The sequence below is a fragment of the Arachis hypogaea genome, chromosome 20, assembly GCF_003086295.3.
Source record: "Arachis hypogaea cultivar Tifrunner chromosome 20, arahy.Tifrunner.gnm2.J5K5, whole genome shotgun sequence".
Lineage (NCBI taxonomy): Eukaryota > Viridiplantae > Streptophyta > Magnoliopsida > Fabales > Fabaceae > Arachis > Arachis hypogaea.
The window spans coordinates 11434249-11450268 of record NC_092055.1 but is presented as its reverse complement, the minus strand read 5'-3'; the positions used below and the strand labels follow the sequence as shown (position 1 = coordinate 11450268).

Sequence of the window (16020 nt, the reverse complement as noted above, 5' to 3'; positions counted from 1 at the left end):
TCTTGGTGAGTATGAATTTGTTGAATTTAAGAAGCAGATCTTGTTTCTGTGTTTAGTGCAAGAAAAAGTATAAAGGAACAGTATTTTTGGCCTTTATATTTGAAGAACTTTTTTAAGGGCTATAATATTCCACAAAGTAAATGAATAGAATATATTTAAAAGAATTATAAAAGATTTCTCTTTTTATTGAGTTTGGCCTCATCAAGGTTGTAGATTAACTAAGCCTCAGTTTGATGTGAAATGGGACCGTTGAAGTTAATTTTTTTTATTTCTGTATGATGAAGATAAGGATTGATGAACGGCTCATGTTATCTGTTATACACTGACATAGTTAGGAATCTTAATCATAGTGATATAGTGGGGACACTGCTTTGAAATTTTGGTGTCTATTCAAAGCATGAATTGATGGAGTTGTGGACTTTTCTGAACCTTAATGGTAAAAAAGAATGCCTTTTTCATGGTGCTAAGATTTAATTTGATATTGGGTATGGAAATGGAAACTAGAGTGGATTGTGACACCTCATATTTACAAAATGGTATTGATAGGTTGGGGAATACAAGTAGGTAGCCGTTTTTAAGTGTCTGAATCTGATTTATGAACTTGATGGTAATGCTCAAATTCTATCTACCCACTAAAGAAACTAAGAAAAACGAGAGCTACTATACTATAAGTGAAATTTTATTTTTTCTGAAGTTGATGCTGCCTTTTATTAAGTATAGAATTGATAGAAATGCTGGACTAATTTAATTGAATTTGATTTTTTTAAATATAAAAAATGGTCATGTGACATGTAGTATTTGCAAGTCAAGTCAAGTCTAATTCTTTTCAACTTGCATAATCCATTCAGCCCAAAACACTATGAACAGTAACATTCTAAAGAAATTCATTACTCCCCTCTGGGCTTTCGTTCGGCCCACCCAAAAATTCAGATTATTATGTAAACTAGTGTATGATCCCGTAACAATTTAAAAATTATATAAAATTTTTTTATTAAAATTTAAATAAAAAATATATATAGTAATTATATTAAAAATAATTAATATTTATTTTAATCAATTTGAATTGGTTGAATGATCATCTTATTTGTCCGTAAGCAAGTATTTGGAGTTTGAATATCGTCTTGTGTGTATAAATAATCTATTAGTTGACAGACCCTTAATAAATAGAGCATCAATATGTAGTGGATTAGTCGTCCTCGACTTGCTGAGTTAGGAATCTGTAGAAAAAAATTGTATTTGTCTTTAAAATAGATTAATTTTTCATTAATAGCAATACTTATGGACTTTTGTCTTTGTTAAAATTTACTTGGGACAATTTTATTCGTTGGTATCATATTCATTTTTAAAATCAAAACAATATGATCAACATTGTTACTCGTTAAAACTTCACATTTTATGAAATGATTTTTAAATTTTCAAATTCATAAACTTATATCATTATAAAAGTTATTAGATCGATTAATATTTCTTGGTAACATGGTGTACCGAAACACCATCGTTGAGTATTAGTTAGTGTGAAGAGAAACCAATAATAACTTTTGTTATTCAATATATAATTTATTCTATTGAAAAATAAATTAATATTTCCTAAACTTGTAAATACATTTTCTTCTAATTTCTTACACCATTATTTATCATTAAAAAATATTAAATGACCATACTATCTTACAATATATGCGATGTACAAAGTAATTTCTTATCTTAAAATTAATTCTGGTTAGCTAGATAAAATTTAAAATATTTTTTTATTTTCTTACTCAAATTTAAATTTAAATTTAGAAACAACTCATCCTTTTTTAATTTCAATAAAAAAATAAATTGGTTAGATGTAAAATATTTAACATTTAATAATTTCAATCGTTTAAATTCTAATTACCAAAAATTGGGTTAAAAATTAATTATAAACTTAATAATCGATAATATATATTATATTAGTACGTAAATAATAATATCCAATGTATTATTTTTTTTTTGACAAAATTAATGTATAATTTATTGAGGATTGATTTATTATCTAAATTTTTTTCATAAACTTTGTAATCAGTCATTAATAACTTAATTATTTTTAAATAATAGTAGATAGAAACAACGCTCGTAAAGAGTGCTATTGAAACCAAGAAATATAGGCCTGCCTGCCATCCACACCAGAATAAATGAAGTTATATGAAAATAGTGATTTATTTTTTATTATTATTTAAGAAATTCTTCATAATTTTTTAATTATGTAATTGATTTTTATTATTGTTTTTATACTAAAAAATATCAATTTATACTATTTATATATTTTTTCACTACTAATAAATAAATAAATATTTACACTATTATACTTATTATCTTAGATGATAACTTAAATTACTTATTTTGTATGTTAAATTTATTAAATATTAAGATGAAAAAATTGTTGAATAAATTATATAAATAGTCATTATAGAAAAGAAAAAAAATTATATATCATATATAATAATTCTTGATATATATAGTGTCATGTATATATTAAGATTATCTATTTTAATTATGTGAGTAATTATTGTTATTTTTATTTTTTTTTTGTTACATTAGAAAATAATATTTAAAGCTAAAAAAGAGATAATTAATTTTTTTAATTTGAATTAAAAAATATCTTGTAAATATATCCAACTTTTATATATACTAAATGTTATAATGTTAAATAGTATAGTATTTGCTATAACAATGACTCAAAATACTAATCCAAGATATATTTGGGCTTAGTAAGACCTCAATGCAAGCAAGATCAACTAAAATCCATTGTTAGGGTCCCAAATCTAACTTAGGTGAGTTAAACCCCAAAGTGGTCCCTGACATTCACGGTTTGCACCAATTTAGTCCCTAACTTACCAATTGCACTATTTATGTCCCCGACTTTGTAAAAATTGCACCAAGGTCGTCCTAAGCCACATCTCCGGGCAAATTAATGAACACCGGCAGTGACCTGGCGCCCGCCCAACCTTCTTTCTTTCTTCTCTTCTTCTCTGAAACCCAGCCCAGCCCGCAGACCTCGACACCAACCTTCCGTCCGTCCGTCCGCCCTACCGCCGGCGACCACCGTCGCTAACCCTCCCTCCTCCCTTCTTCCTTTTCTTTCTTCCTTTTATTTCGCTAACACCAAACAAGGAATGAATTCTAAAATTTCAGTTCAATTTGGTGTTAAGCAAGAACATTCACCAAGTGCATAACCAAAATTCAATCTCAATCATCATAAAAATTTATAGAAAACTGCACAATATGAGTTACAATGCCTAATAAAAACAAAATTTGAAGCCTATGATGATCAGACATAAGATTTAACTTTCAGGCAATTTATCGAACAGGTTGTATGCAGGATTCATAAACAGCAATTTCAGTTTAATGTAAGCATCAATCAACCCAAAAATTTCAACCAGCCAATACACATTCAGTCCAGAAACATAAATAATCAACTATCCTAAGTCTAACAAGATCAGTAAAAGCAGAATCAAAAGGCATTGAAATAAAAAAATAATTAGAAAAAAAAGAAACAGACACAGAGGATGGAATGGAACCTGCGTTGAGGAGTGAAAAAAGAAGATAGCGTAAGGAGCGGAGGTAGTGTCGTAGCGGCACAGAGTTTCGCCGCCGCTGGTGGTTTTCACCGGAACTGGAAGGTGCAGACAGAGGTGGCGCCACGAACATGGGTGTTGCGTACAGGAGGAAAGAAATGGAGAAATAGGGAAGAAAGAAAAGGAAGAAGGGAGGAGGGAGGGTTAGCGACGGTGGTCGCCGGCGGTAGGAACGGACGGACGGACGGACGGACGGAAGGTTGGTGTGGAGGTCTGCGGGTTGGGCTGGGTTTCAGAGAAGAGAAGAAAGAAAGAAGGTTAGGCGGACATGGCTTCTCACCTGGCCGGCGTTCATTAATTTGCCCGGAGATGTGGCTAGGGACAACCTTGGTGCAATTTTTACAAAGTCGGGGACATAAATGGTGCAATTGGTAAGTCAGGGACTAAATTGGTGCAAACCGTGAATCTCAGGGACCATTTTGGGGTTTAACTCAACTTAGGTTCATTACTTTAAAGGTTCAATGTAGATAAAGTCCATGCGTCCCCTCTTAAATCGACTCAAATTAGATCTCTATTGCTAGTTAGATATGGTAACGAGTACTTAGGGGAGCGCGAGAAGCCCCTTCCCAATTCCCATCCGTTCCTATTTTAACAAAAATGCTCGCGTTCCTTCTTCGTCATTGCAAGTTTCTGTTTAATTATCCCTCAGGAAACGCAGATCTTCTCAGGTATCTACGAATATTCTTTGAAAACTTTTGAAAAAAATTAACACAAAAAGACATAATATAATAATCATAAAATAATCAATTTAATATAATTCAACACAATTTATAACATATTCGTTATGAAAAATAACATTTTAAAAAGAAAAAACATAAAAACATGTTCCAACATAATAACATAACATAATTTTTTGAGACGATATTTATTGACGGACTTGAGACGCAGAGAAAGTGAGTTAGAGAGAGAGGATCGAGGCTGAGAATGAATATGGAAGAAAAATAAAATTTGAATTGGAAGCAGAAATTAGGGTTACTAAATTCAAGAAATTGATATATATATATATATATATATATATATATATATATATATTTATTTATTTATTTATTTGTGTATATTTAATAGGTTCCATGGAGCGGACACTTATGTCCGTATCCTTATTAGGAGTGGCAAATGGGAAAACCCGCCCTGTCTCGCCAAAAGTCCACCATCTAGTGGCCTAGTCCGCCCCACCCTGCCTAATAAGGCGGTTTTAAATTTTTTTCCCGTTCCGCCTAATAGTAGGCTGGCGGGTTGGCAGGATCTCTTTTTTTTTTTATAAACCATTAAATATTAAACAATATATATAATTTCACAACAATTTTAATAAATTTATAATTTCTAAAAATATAAAAAAATTATAATTTTTAAATTCACACACATTAAAATCTTAATAATTATAAATATGTAATAAACATAATTATAAACAAAATTTTTTGAAACAAAATAATAAAACCAACATTGTTCAAACCAAAATAAACATTATCCAAAATATATAATTAAACATCTTTAAGTTTATAATTAATCAAACATAAAACATAATCCAAAATATAACTTAGAACATCTTCAATCATCATCTTTATCCTCTCGTAGATCAATAACATCATAGAAATTTGTAAAAAAATTGCCCTAATAAAATAAAAGCTTGGCTCAGTGGGAAAGCCTGTCCCACCCCGCCCCGCCCCTGCTGAAACCCATGGATTAAGCGGTGCGGGATAGGCGGGCTTTTTAAGTTTGGCGGTCTCAAAATTCCAGCCCAACCCACCTTTTTTGGCAGGTTACGCGGGCCAATCCGACGGGTTTCGGCCCGTTTGCCACCCCTAGTCCCTATCCTTTTCGCGTGGCAGGTCGTGAGGATTTCAAGAGTTCCCATCTAACCTCAAAACGCGAGTGATTCCTGCAATCCATTTTGACTGTTTTTGTGATAATCAGAGTTTAGTTTATATCATTTTTATAAAGTCACACGTATCCTTATTATAACAATATTAATAGAAGATAAATGGATAAACACTAAGCTATTGTTTAGATATAAGATGGAAAATAAGAGGAAAAAAAATGAAAACAAAAAAAATGAGAGGAAATAAAAGTATATTTTTTTTTTGTGTTGTTTAGATAAAGTAAAAATGAATGGAAAGAAAATAGAGGAAAATTTTTTTTTTGCTTGGATGGAAGGAAAAGTAATAAGAGAAAAAATTATAACAGAGTAAAATGATGTTAATATTTTATATATTATATATAAATTATAATTCAAATGGTAACTCTGTATTTTTACCCATGTTTGCACTTCTACATCAGTTTTCTTCGCAATTTTAAAGAGAAAAAATTTACATGACCTCCACATACACTTTTATATTTTTCATTCAATTTCTTTATGTTGATCCAAACAATGAAAAATTGATTTTTCCATCCATTTTTTTCTCCAGCATTTTATTTTCCTACAAATTCTTCTAATCCAAACAATGCATAAATAAGTCACGTTTTTCATATATATAACAATAACTAATAATATCACATATTAGATTAATTTACATTGATAAACTAAAACCACCCCAAAATTACCTGAATCCTCCAAGTCCAAAAACATTACCCAGTTATCTCCTTTTACATTTCTATATAAATCGAATTTAATAAATTCGAATTAAGGTAATAAGTAGTAAATTGAATCTATAGGATTCGAATTACTTGACATTGTGATTCGAAAGTAAATTGAATTTAAAGAATTCGAATGATGTCATCCCCTACTAAATCGAATCTATAAATTTCGATTTATGTGATCCATGCTAAATCGAAGCAGTAAGGTTCGATTTATACTCACTTAGTAACAATCCAATTCATTTTAAATTGAATCTCCTTCGTTCGATTTAGCAGCACAGATAACTTCCAAGTAATTCGAATCTTATAGATTCGATTTACTACGAAAACACATAATTCGAACTTCATAAATTTGATTTACATAGATATGTAAATTGAGACATGCACGTAGCCTTTTTTAATTTGGGGGATATACGTAAATTGGTATGCAAATGGTTTATAAAGGTGATTTATCCCACATATTATATCTTATGAAATCATAATATTTTGAAAAGTGATGTATAGACAACTTAAAGGTTGATAAGTCTGGAAAATTTTAGAAAAAATATAAAAAAAATTATATGTTGATCCATAAATTTTTTTTAAAAAAAAAATTGTCCATAGTCTATGATTAATAATTTTAAAATTATATATATGTTATTTATTTTATATATTTTTATTTTATAGAGACTTATAATTTTGTTATCGACGATGTTAGTGGTTATAGAGAGATTTTTACCTTTAAATAAATTATAGAGAAATTAAAATCAAAATTAGTTGCTATTTTTCTGACAATTCATTTAATTAGTTTTTAGTTTAAATTAAAATTAAATTATATATTCAATTTATATTTGTTTATCCTAATGATGGTATATAATAGATAGTATATTTAATCATGTTTTGAAAGAAACTATTGACTTTTATATAATTGAAAGTTAACTATGAAATTAAAACTAAAATGAAGTGAAATACAATAAACATATGATGAGTGAAAATAAAATAAATAATTAAAAATAAGGTAATAAAATAATTTTAAAAAAAAGTAAAGAAGACTAAAAATAATATATGTAGTTGATAAAAATACACTGTAAAAATATTAGTAGAATAAATAAATATAAAAGATGAAAGACAAAAATTAAGATATATTTTGGTTAAAAAATTCAAGAAAAACATTGTGAAGAAAAAACTATTAATCAAATTTTATGAAAATATTATAAAAAATTTAAAATATTAGTGAATAAAATAGTAATTCCTTTCAAAACTATTAATCAAAATATATAAAAGCACATTAAGATTCCTAGATATAGAAAATAATAAGAAAATAATTCAAATTAAATTCATTTATTTTGTTTTTTTATTTATTATTTATTAAATAATTTAATATTTATTTAATTTTGGTCAAATCAGATAATATAATTGATTAGTTATAACTAATGTTGTTCACTCTAATGGTATAATTGAAACATATTAAAACTCTAAAGGTAAAAATTAAAACTAAATGTTAAGGATAAAATTAAAATAAAATTGCATTAACTATCTTGTAAATTTTTTTAATAAAAATCTCATTTATACATCTTTAAAATACATCACTTTAATACAATGATATTTTTATTAAAAATAAAAATTATGATAAATATCTCATATACTTGTTAGTAAATTATATACAAATATTTTTTGAAGCATATCTTTTTTATTATATGAAAAAAACTTAAATACCTTTAAATGTGATTATGATTATTCATTAAGTATTATATTTTTTTTGCTAATTTATATTTAATAATTTATCTCTAACTTTTAATTATAGTAAAAATGTAAGATATGATGCCAAAAAGAAGTTAAAGCGAATAATTTTTTTACTAACAAAAAAATATTTTTTTTATTTTTTAGACACGTACCTATTTTTTAAAGTTATACATTTTAATTTATATAAATTAATGACAATTAAATGTACAAAAAAAACTAATTAATAAAGAAATAAAATTTAAGATAAACATGTCCTGAACAAATTGAAATAAAATAAAGACTTTTAATTATGATCATTAATTATAATAACGTATATTTACTTCAAGATTTATACTTTGAAAACTTAGTATATTAATATTTTGTATTTTTATTTTTTAATTTTAGACTATCACAAACATTAGTTACTCTCCAATAATAACAATGCTTTTAAAAAAATAAACATAATTAAATGATCTTAAATTTATATAATAATTTTTAAAATAACATAAAAAATATACAATTACCTAAAATATAATATTTGTGTAGTAACTTAAAAAATATGATGATTTTTATAATTTTGTATGGCTATCTTTATATAAAAAGACCAAAAGACCATGATTATCTAACAAAATTAATTTTATTTATTGCGTTCAATTTGAATGAGTAAAAAATAATCTTATTTTTAGTTTAGTCCTTAATTCACATGATTTAAATTTAGTTCAATAAATATAATTTGATTTGATTTAATTATTAGTAAAAAATATCTCGAGAACCTATTTTATTCATAAATTTATTATTTTAATGATTAATTAATTAATATAATTAGTTAATTAATACATATAATTAGTATAATTAATTTGGTTCAATAAATTTAAAAATACTCGCAGAACATTAAAAGAAATAAATTAAAAAATAATACCAAATCAAATTGATATAAATTATAATAAATTATGTGATATTTAAATATCTAATCAAATAAGTTAGTTGATATAGTTAATTTATCATAATAAATTGTATTTAATGAGTTAAAAGAAACAAATCGCTAAACATTCTCATAAGCATGTCACGTTAACTTCATCATTAAGTGCAGAAACCTAATTTTTATATAATAGAATAGATAATAAATAGAATATATGAGAATATGATATGTGATATATTTTAATTATGAAATTGGTATTATATAATCGATTTTTTTCTGAATCCTTATTGCTTGTTCGTTGCTAATTTTTACGTAATTACTTAATAATTTCTGCCTATAAAACTATCAATTACCTAATATTATAATTTAATTAACAAAAATGATGACATTAATATTTTTTCATAAGTATTGTTATTATTTATAATTAGAAAATAGCCATAAATAAATTTATTTCCTTAATGAATGTTAATTTTGTTGTCAAATTCTATATTACCTTTAAAATTTTAGCGTAATTGTGTCTAATTTCTACATTTAATTTTGAAATGAATTTACTCGAAAATATTAATATGTAAATCACATTATTATTATAAAATTATTTTTTAACATAATTAGTGGTGCTTATTTAAACTATTAAATTTAGCTTCTAATGATATTAAAGTCAACCTATTTTATTATCTTGTGCCTTCAAAGAATTTACACGACTGACATAAAAATATAACAATTGAAAAAAATTCATTACAATGGGTATATTCATTTTAACAAATATTCTTCTATCTAATACTATAAAAAAATACACTGGCCATTTTGAATTGCTACAGGTCAACTTTCATCCATATTAATAGAATGCCTAAATTGAGATATATTCATCAAAGAAACAATCAATAAAACACTCATCCGTACTTTCTCATTTTGGATACATTTATACATAAAAGAAATTATACATAAAAAAAAAAAAAGAAGAAAAGAAGAGCTGAAATAGTAAGAGCAATAAAAATCACAATTCTTATAATTTTGTGTGGCCATCTATATATAATAGACTAGACAACTATAATTATCTAACAAAATTAATTTGTATTTATTGCACTCAACTTGAATAAGTAAGAAATTATTTCATTTTAATTTAGTTCTTAATTCACATTATTTGAATTTAGCTCATTGTATATGATATGATTTGATTTGATTCAATTATTAGTTAAAAATATTTCAATTACCTATTTTATTCATAGATTTATTATTTTAATGACTAATAAATTAATCAAATTAATTAATTAGTACACACAATAAATTTGGTTTAATAAATTAAAAGAAATAAATTAAAAAATATTAATAGAATATTAAAATAAATAAATTAAAAAATACTACCAAATTAAATTGATATAAATTATAATAAATTAAATGATATTTAAATATCTAATCAAATTAATTAATTGATATAGTTTATCGTAATAACTTGTATTTAATAAGTTAAAAAAAATAAACAAAAAAACACTCTCAAAAGCATGCCACGTCAACTCTATCATTAAATGGAAAAATCCGATTTTTATATAATAGATTCTTATTTTTTTTTGGTGACTGAACATAACACAAAGAAAAAACACCTAAGAGAAAGAGTAGTACTCCTCTCTAATAATAATGTCTAAATTATTAGGGGGTTGTAACCACTCTAGGTACACCTGCTTGTTTAAAGCAGCAGTCTTAGCCATTAAATCAGCCGCTCTGTTTGCTGTACGCTGGATGAGCACTAAAGTAGCTGTCCAATTGCGCTGAAGCATCTCTTTGATTTTGCCAAGCAGATCAGAGTCATTCGTAATCATGCTGGTTGTGCCTCGCGAAACAAGAAGAAATGCATCAAGATTATCAGTTTCACATATGACCTCTTTATACTCGCAATCCCAAGCCATAACAAGCCCTCTCCAAATAGCATGAAGCTCACAAGAGAGAACACTAGAAAGAGGTATACTGGCAGAACAACCTTTCATCCAAATTCCCATGCTGTCTCTAATAATACATCCAAAGCCCGCTAATTGCCCATTTTCAAAAACGCTTGCATCGCAGTTCACTTTACAGACATTCATTGGAGGTGGTTCCCAGTTATATTGCAAAGAGGAAGGAATAATATGTTTTTGGATAGTAACAACCTTAGAGAAATCGCGAGCAGCATGTTGAACTAAGTGAACAATTTTCTCCTTACTCCATGGATCATCTTGATGGAAGATGTCATTGTTCCTATCCCTCCAAATCCACCAAAAGGCCGCTGTAAAGAGAAACTCATTTTTGTTGAGGTTAGAACGAATCCAAGACACAAAATCCAAACTAGAGTCCTCAGCGGTCATTCCCAAATTTAAGCTAATCCAAATCTGACGAGCTTTTTGGCAAGTCCTAAAGCAGTGGTTAATATCCTCTAGAGCAAGATAACATCGCTGACAAAAATCAGAAGTAGCAAGACCTCTTTGAAACCGGTAACTAGCTGTGGGAACTCCGTTGTTGAGACAAAGCCAGAGCAGACACTTTATCTTCTCCGGTATTCTCAAGCGCCAAAGCCAAAGCCAATTTTCATTATCGTTCCAGCCAAATTTCTTCTTCAATAGCCATTCATACCCGCTTTTAGTTGAGTAGGTGAGAGTATTTGAGTTTGTCCAAAACCAACCTGTTTTATCTCCTGCCTGCTTGATAGGATCAAAGAGCATCAAATCAAGTTTAACTTCTTCCGGAATCATTGTGCAAAGAATATCCCACCGCCAATGTCCATGGTACCAGACATCTTCTAGCTTCAAGTGAGAATCAGAGATGTGCACAAAAGGAACCAAAGGAGCTAGCGTTCCACATGGTCGCCAAGCATGATACCAAAAGGATTGAGACATCCTGCCTGTACACCAATCAAAACCATCACGAAGCTTTTCTATTGTCTTATAAATCGCTCGCCAAGTGCTTGAAACATTATTAGAAAAACTGGATGAAAAGCAAGACCTCCCAGATAAATATTTTGCCAACATAATTCTTACCCAAAGCTTATCATTATTATGCAGTAATTGCCAAACAAGCTTTCCTAATAAAGCAAAATTTACACACTGGGTATCTCTAATTCCCAAGCCTCCATATTTTCTTGGAGTGACAACTTTGCTCCACTTGACATAATTTAAGCATCGCTCCCCCACCTTTCCCTTCCACAAGAATTGTCTAAGCACAGAATCAATCTTTTGACAAATTGAAGTAGGAAAAAGAGTCACTTGCATCTGATAAATAGGAAGAGAAGAAGCAACAGATTTAATTAAGCAAAGCCTGCCTGCTCTGTTAAGGAGCCGACCTTTCCAACTAGCCAGCCTATTCTTGATCTTCTCTAAAGAGTCCGCAAAAATAGACCTAGCAGCTCGAGGATGATTAAGGTTCACCCCCAAGTATTTGCCTAGGTCACTAGTAAAAGGAATATGAGAAACACCAGACAACATTTCCTTCCTTCTATTTGAGATATTTCTAGAACAAATAGCTTTAGATTTTTCAATGTTAACCTTCATACCTGAAGCTTTGCAGAACAACTCCAAGGTGTGCACAACATTCCGAACTTGATTTTTCTTTGCTTTACAAAAAAGGAGGAGGTCATCTGCAAACATCAAGTGAGAAACTCTAGGTCCTCCTCTAGAAACAGCCACACCATCCCAAATACCCTCGTCAACTTGTTTGGAAATGAAGCACGCCAATCTTTCCATGCACAAAACAAATAAATAAGGAGAAATTGGATCTCCTTGCCTGAGCCCTCTGCGAGGTTGGAAGCTGTCCAATAGATTCTTATAGTTTATATAGAAAACTTTTTAAGTTTTAACTGTCTTTCAAATCAATAAATTTTTGTAAGCGAATCCTTAAATTAAACTAAGATTACAAAACATTTTAAATTCTTATACAACTTAATGCAACTCTATCTAATTTTATAAATTCTAAATGTAAAAATTGATTCAATATAAGACAAAATTTAATAATAAACATTAAAAACTTTATAAGAAATAACTAATTTTTAAATTCATATATATTCTTAAATGATTATCTAAAGAGAAGAATGTGACTGGATAGTGGATACTCTATCATGCATCAAAAACTGATCCTCAAATTTCACTCACAAAACTTATTAATAATATAAAAATAAGATTAAAGAAAAAACAAAAATAATAATTTGAAAAGAAAAAAAGCGGAAAGATAGGAAACAGAAAGAGATCGAAAAAGAGAGAGATCGAGGAACAATTGCCACTGCCATTGCCATTGGCAATTGCATTTGCATTCTTCGTCGTTGTATGTGTTTATATCTTATATAGAAAGTGAAGCAACATCATGTTGTTGGAACTGCAAGTGAAAGTGAAAGCCATAGTTTTATTACTGATCTTCTGCTTCTTCTTGCTGTCACTGTCACCGCCGTGTGGAGCCATCTGGATCACGTTACAGGCGAAGGCTACTTCCACGAAATGCGTTTCAGAAGAAATCCAAAGCAACATCATCGTTTTAGCTAACTACTTTGTCGTTGCTGCAGTCGGTGCCGCTGATCTTCATCATCGCTCACCTCCCCGAAACCCTACTATTTCCGTCAAGGTATCGCGTACCGATCTGGATCGATCGCTTTTATTCTCGTTTGTTTTCGTTTCTCACACAACACAATAATATAATTAATTCATATATCTCACCTTCATTATTAGGTTAGATTATTTTGGATCATCTTTCATCGACGACCTAATTCGATTTGTGAAATTGATTTAGTACTAATATTAGATAGTTCATGTGGTTTGTGCCATGAGAATTACTGAATATAATATGATTCATTCAATTTACGTGTTTCTCTTATTTTGATGAACTCATCTTTCAGGCTATTTTAACTTTTTATCTGAATGCACGTGCTTATATGTATATTTGCTCATGCTGCTACCAGTGAAGTGAATGCAAATAATCCTTCCAGAAATTATTATCAGGGTTCTATTATGAAAATTGATACATTTATTAGATACATTAATCATCGAATAATAATGCATTAATTATAGAGATTAGAGATAGTAGTGTCTTAGTTTCTGTCTGTATACCTATTATTTTGTTATCAAAAAATAACTTCCACCGTTTCTTGTAAGTTGATCTCTGGATTTATCTTATAGTAATAGTACTACAAATTTTGTTTAGGTGACATCACCATATGGAAACAATCTTCATTTCAAGGAGAACGCAACAATCGGCAAGTTCGCATTTACAACTACAGAGACTGGGAGCTACCTGGCATGCTTCTGGGTGGCTGAAAATCAAGGAAACGAAGAAGTTCAAGTCAACCTCGATTGGAAAATCGGCATTGCAGCCACGGAATGGGAAACAGTTGCTAAGAAAGAAAAGATTGAGGTAAATATTCCATTCATAAGTCATATCTACCTACATATATTTTCTTAATTTACCTATATATTCCATTTATGGCATCTACAGATGAATAATCAGTTAGGGTTTGATAAATCTCAGTATTTGTAACACACTTCGAATAGAAATAGTTAGGGTAACTTATTTTGTATTTTATATTAAGAAACTCACGACCTTATTACTATTAAACATATGGTGTGATTCTATTTTAAAATGAGATTAAGTTCTATCTAATAGTAATGGAAGTATGATAGTTTAAAATGGAACCTAAGTACATCTATCACAGCTCTTTTTTTTTAATGCTACTTTGAAATTGTGACTCAAAAGCATATACAATTATCAAAACTGATCTAACAATTAACCTATCTAAGGCATTGAATTACTTAATACTGAGTCAATAATTTAACTGGTTAGTTACTAATCGAACCACTTAATTAAATGTGAGGTAAGCTTGCTTGTCTCAAATCGAAGGAAAACTTGTTTGACTTCATCATGTTTGACCGGGTTAATTATCCCAATTTTTATATTAAAAAAGAGTGTGTTTTGTTATATCATGAAGATGAAGAATGTATCATAAAATTGTGGAAAAAAAAATAAAAGAAATTAGAGGGTCAGATTTAAAAACAAAAAGTTAGAGGATTAAATTTGTATTTATAATTTTTTTTAAATCACAAATCTGAGAGCCATCCTCAGATTTGTGTATTCATAAAATTTTATTATGAAATCTGATCTTCAGATTTTTTATCTCCACATAAAAAAAACACTTAATTTATCCACACTAATGAATAATTGTCCATTTCAAAAAAAAATTAACCTAATTATTCACGGTCCGAACTATTCATAAAATGCTTTAATCACCATGAATGCATTAATGTTTGTATCTTGATAAAGTACTTAATACTACATTTATAAAAGAGATTGAGACTAAAAGATAGAGATTGTCTAAAAGACAAAAATTAAAAAATTAAGACTAAATTAAATTTTTATATTATATTTAGTGTAAAATATACAGGATTAAGTTATGGTTTATTATCTTATTTGATTCAATATAAATGTGAACATGAAATAGTGTTAAAATTTCAATCTTTTTTAGTCTAAAAATTTTAGTTCCTTATGTCTCTATTTTCTAAAAATAATGAAAAGATTGAAATTTTATGTCTCGAAACTAAAATTTTAATTCCAATCTTTAATTACTAAACACAATATTAAATCTTAATATCTCAATATCAGTTTCAATCTTTTAAAACAAACACTACTTAACAGATTATGCTCTGGATATTGCCCCCTTGAAGAATTTATCTTTGCTAACATCAGTTTTATATGTTATTGATGCTTAGGGGGTAGAGCTTGAGTTGAGAAAGCTGGAAGAAGCAGTGGTGACTATCCATGAGAATTTGCTAAATCTGAAGAACAGGTATCGTAATTTTTATTATATGACAAACGCCTAAATGTTGGCACTTATTTTTATTTTTTCCCTTATCATCTTTGAGGCGGTGTTGCAAGTTGTCTCGACTTTTTCTGATTAACCATTTCTTTTTTTCTTCTCAGAGAATCAAATATGAGGGGCGTAAGTGAAAGAACAAATGCCAGAGTAGCATGGCTTAGTATAATGTCCTTGGGTATCTGCATTGTAGTTTCAGCTTTGCAATTTTGGCATTTGAAGCGATACTTCGTAAAGAAGAAGCTTATCTAGAACTAGATGGTGCTAAATTTAGGTCTTTGGATAATTATTTTTTTTGTACAAATGATTTTCTCAGAATTGATTTTATCAGGTTTTTTAAAGCTTATTAGAAAAAAAAAAGCGAATAACTTTTCATTTTACATTTTAATTTTATTCAAATAATTACAAAAATATAGTAGTTT

General features: G+C 28.4%; 1 protein-coding gene across 1 annotated transcript; it reads left to right on the top strand.

The window, feature by feature from the left end:
• Positions 1–12971: 12971 nt before the first annotated feature.
• LOC112784435 (transmembrane emp24 domain-containing protein p24delta4) lies at positions 12972–15850 on the top strand. The gene is made up of 4 exons (XM_025827637.3): positions 12972–13359; positions 13936–14145; positions 15495–15571; positions 15706–15850. Exons 1-4 carry the CDS (start codon positions 13105–13107, stop codon positions 15848–15850), a joined length of 687 nt encoding a protein of 228 aa, XP_025683422.1. The 5' UTR covers positions 12972–13104.
• Positions 15851–16020: the final 170 nt, after the last annotated feature.

Bases quoted from the DNA above. Each gene is read 5' to 3' on its own strand.
- LOC112784435 (XM_025827637.3), top strand. From the start codon at position 13,105: ATGTTGTTGGAACTGCAAGTGAAAGTGAAAGCCATAGTTTTATTACTG. The intron at 14,146-15,494 runs GTAAATATTCCA...ATTGATGCTTAG, and splicing joins CTAAGAAAGAAAAGATTGAG to GGGGTAGAGCTTGAGTTGAG. The intron at 15,572-15,705 runs GTATCGTAATTT...TTTTCTTCTCAG, and splicing joins TTGCTAAATCTGAAGAACAG to AGAATCAAATATGAGGGGCG.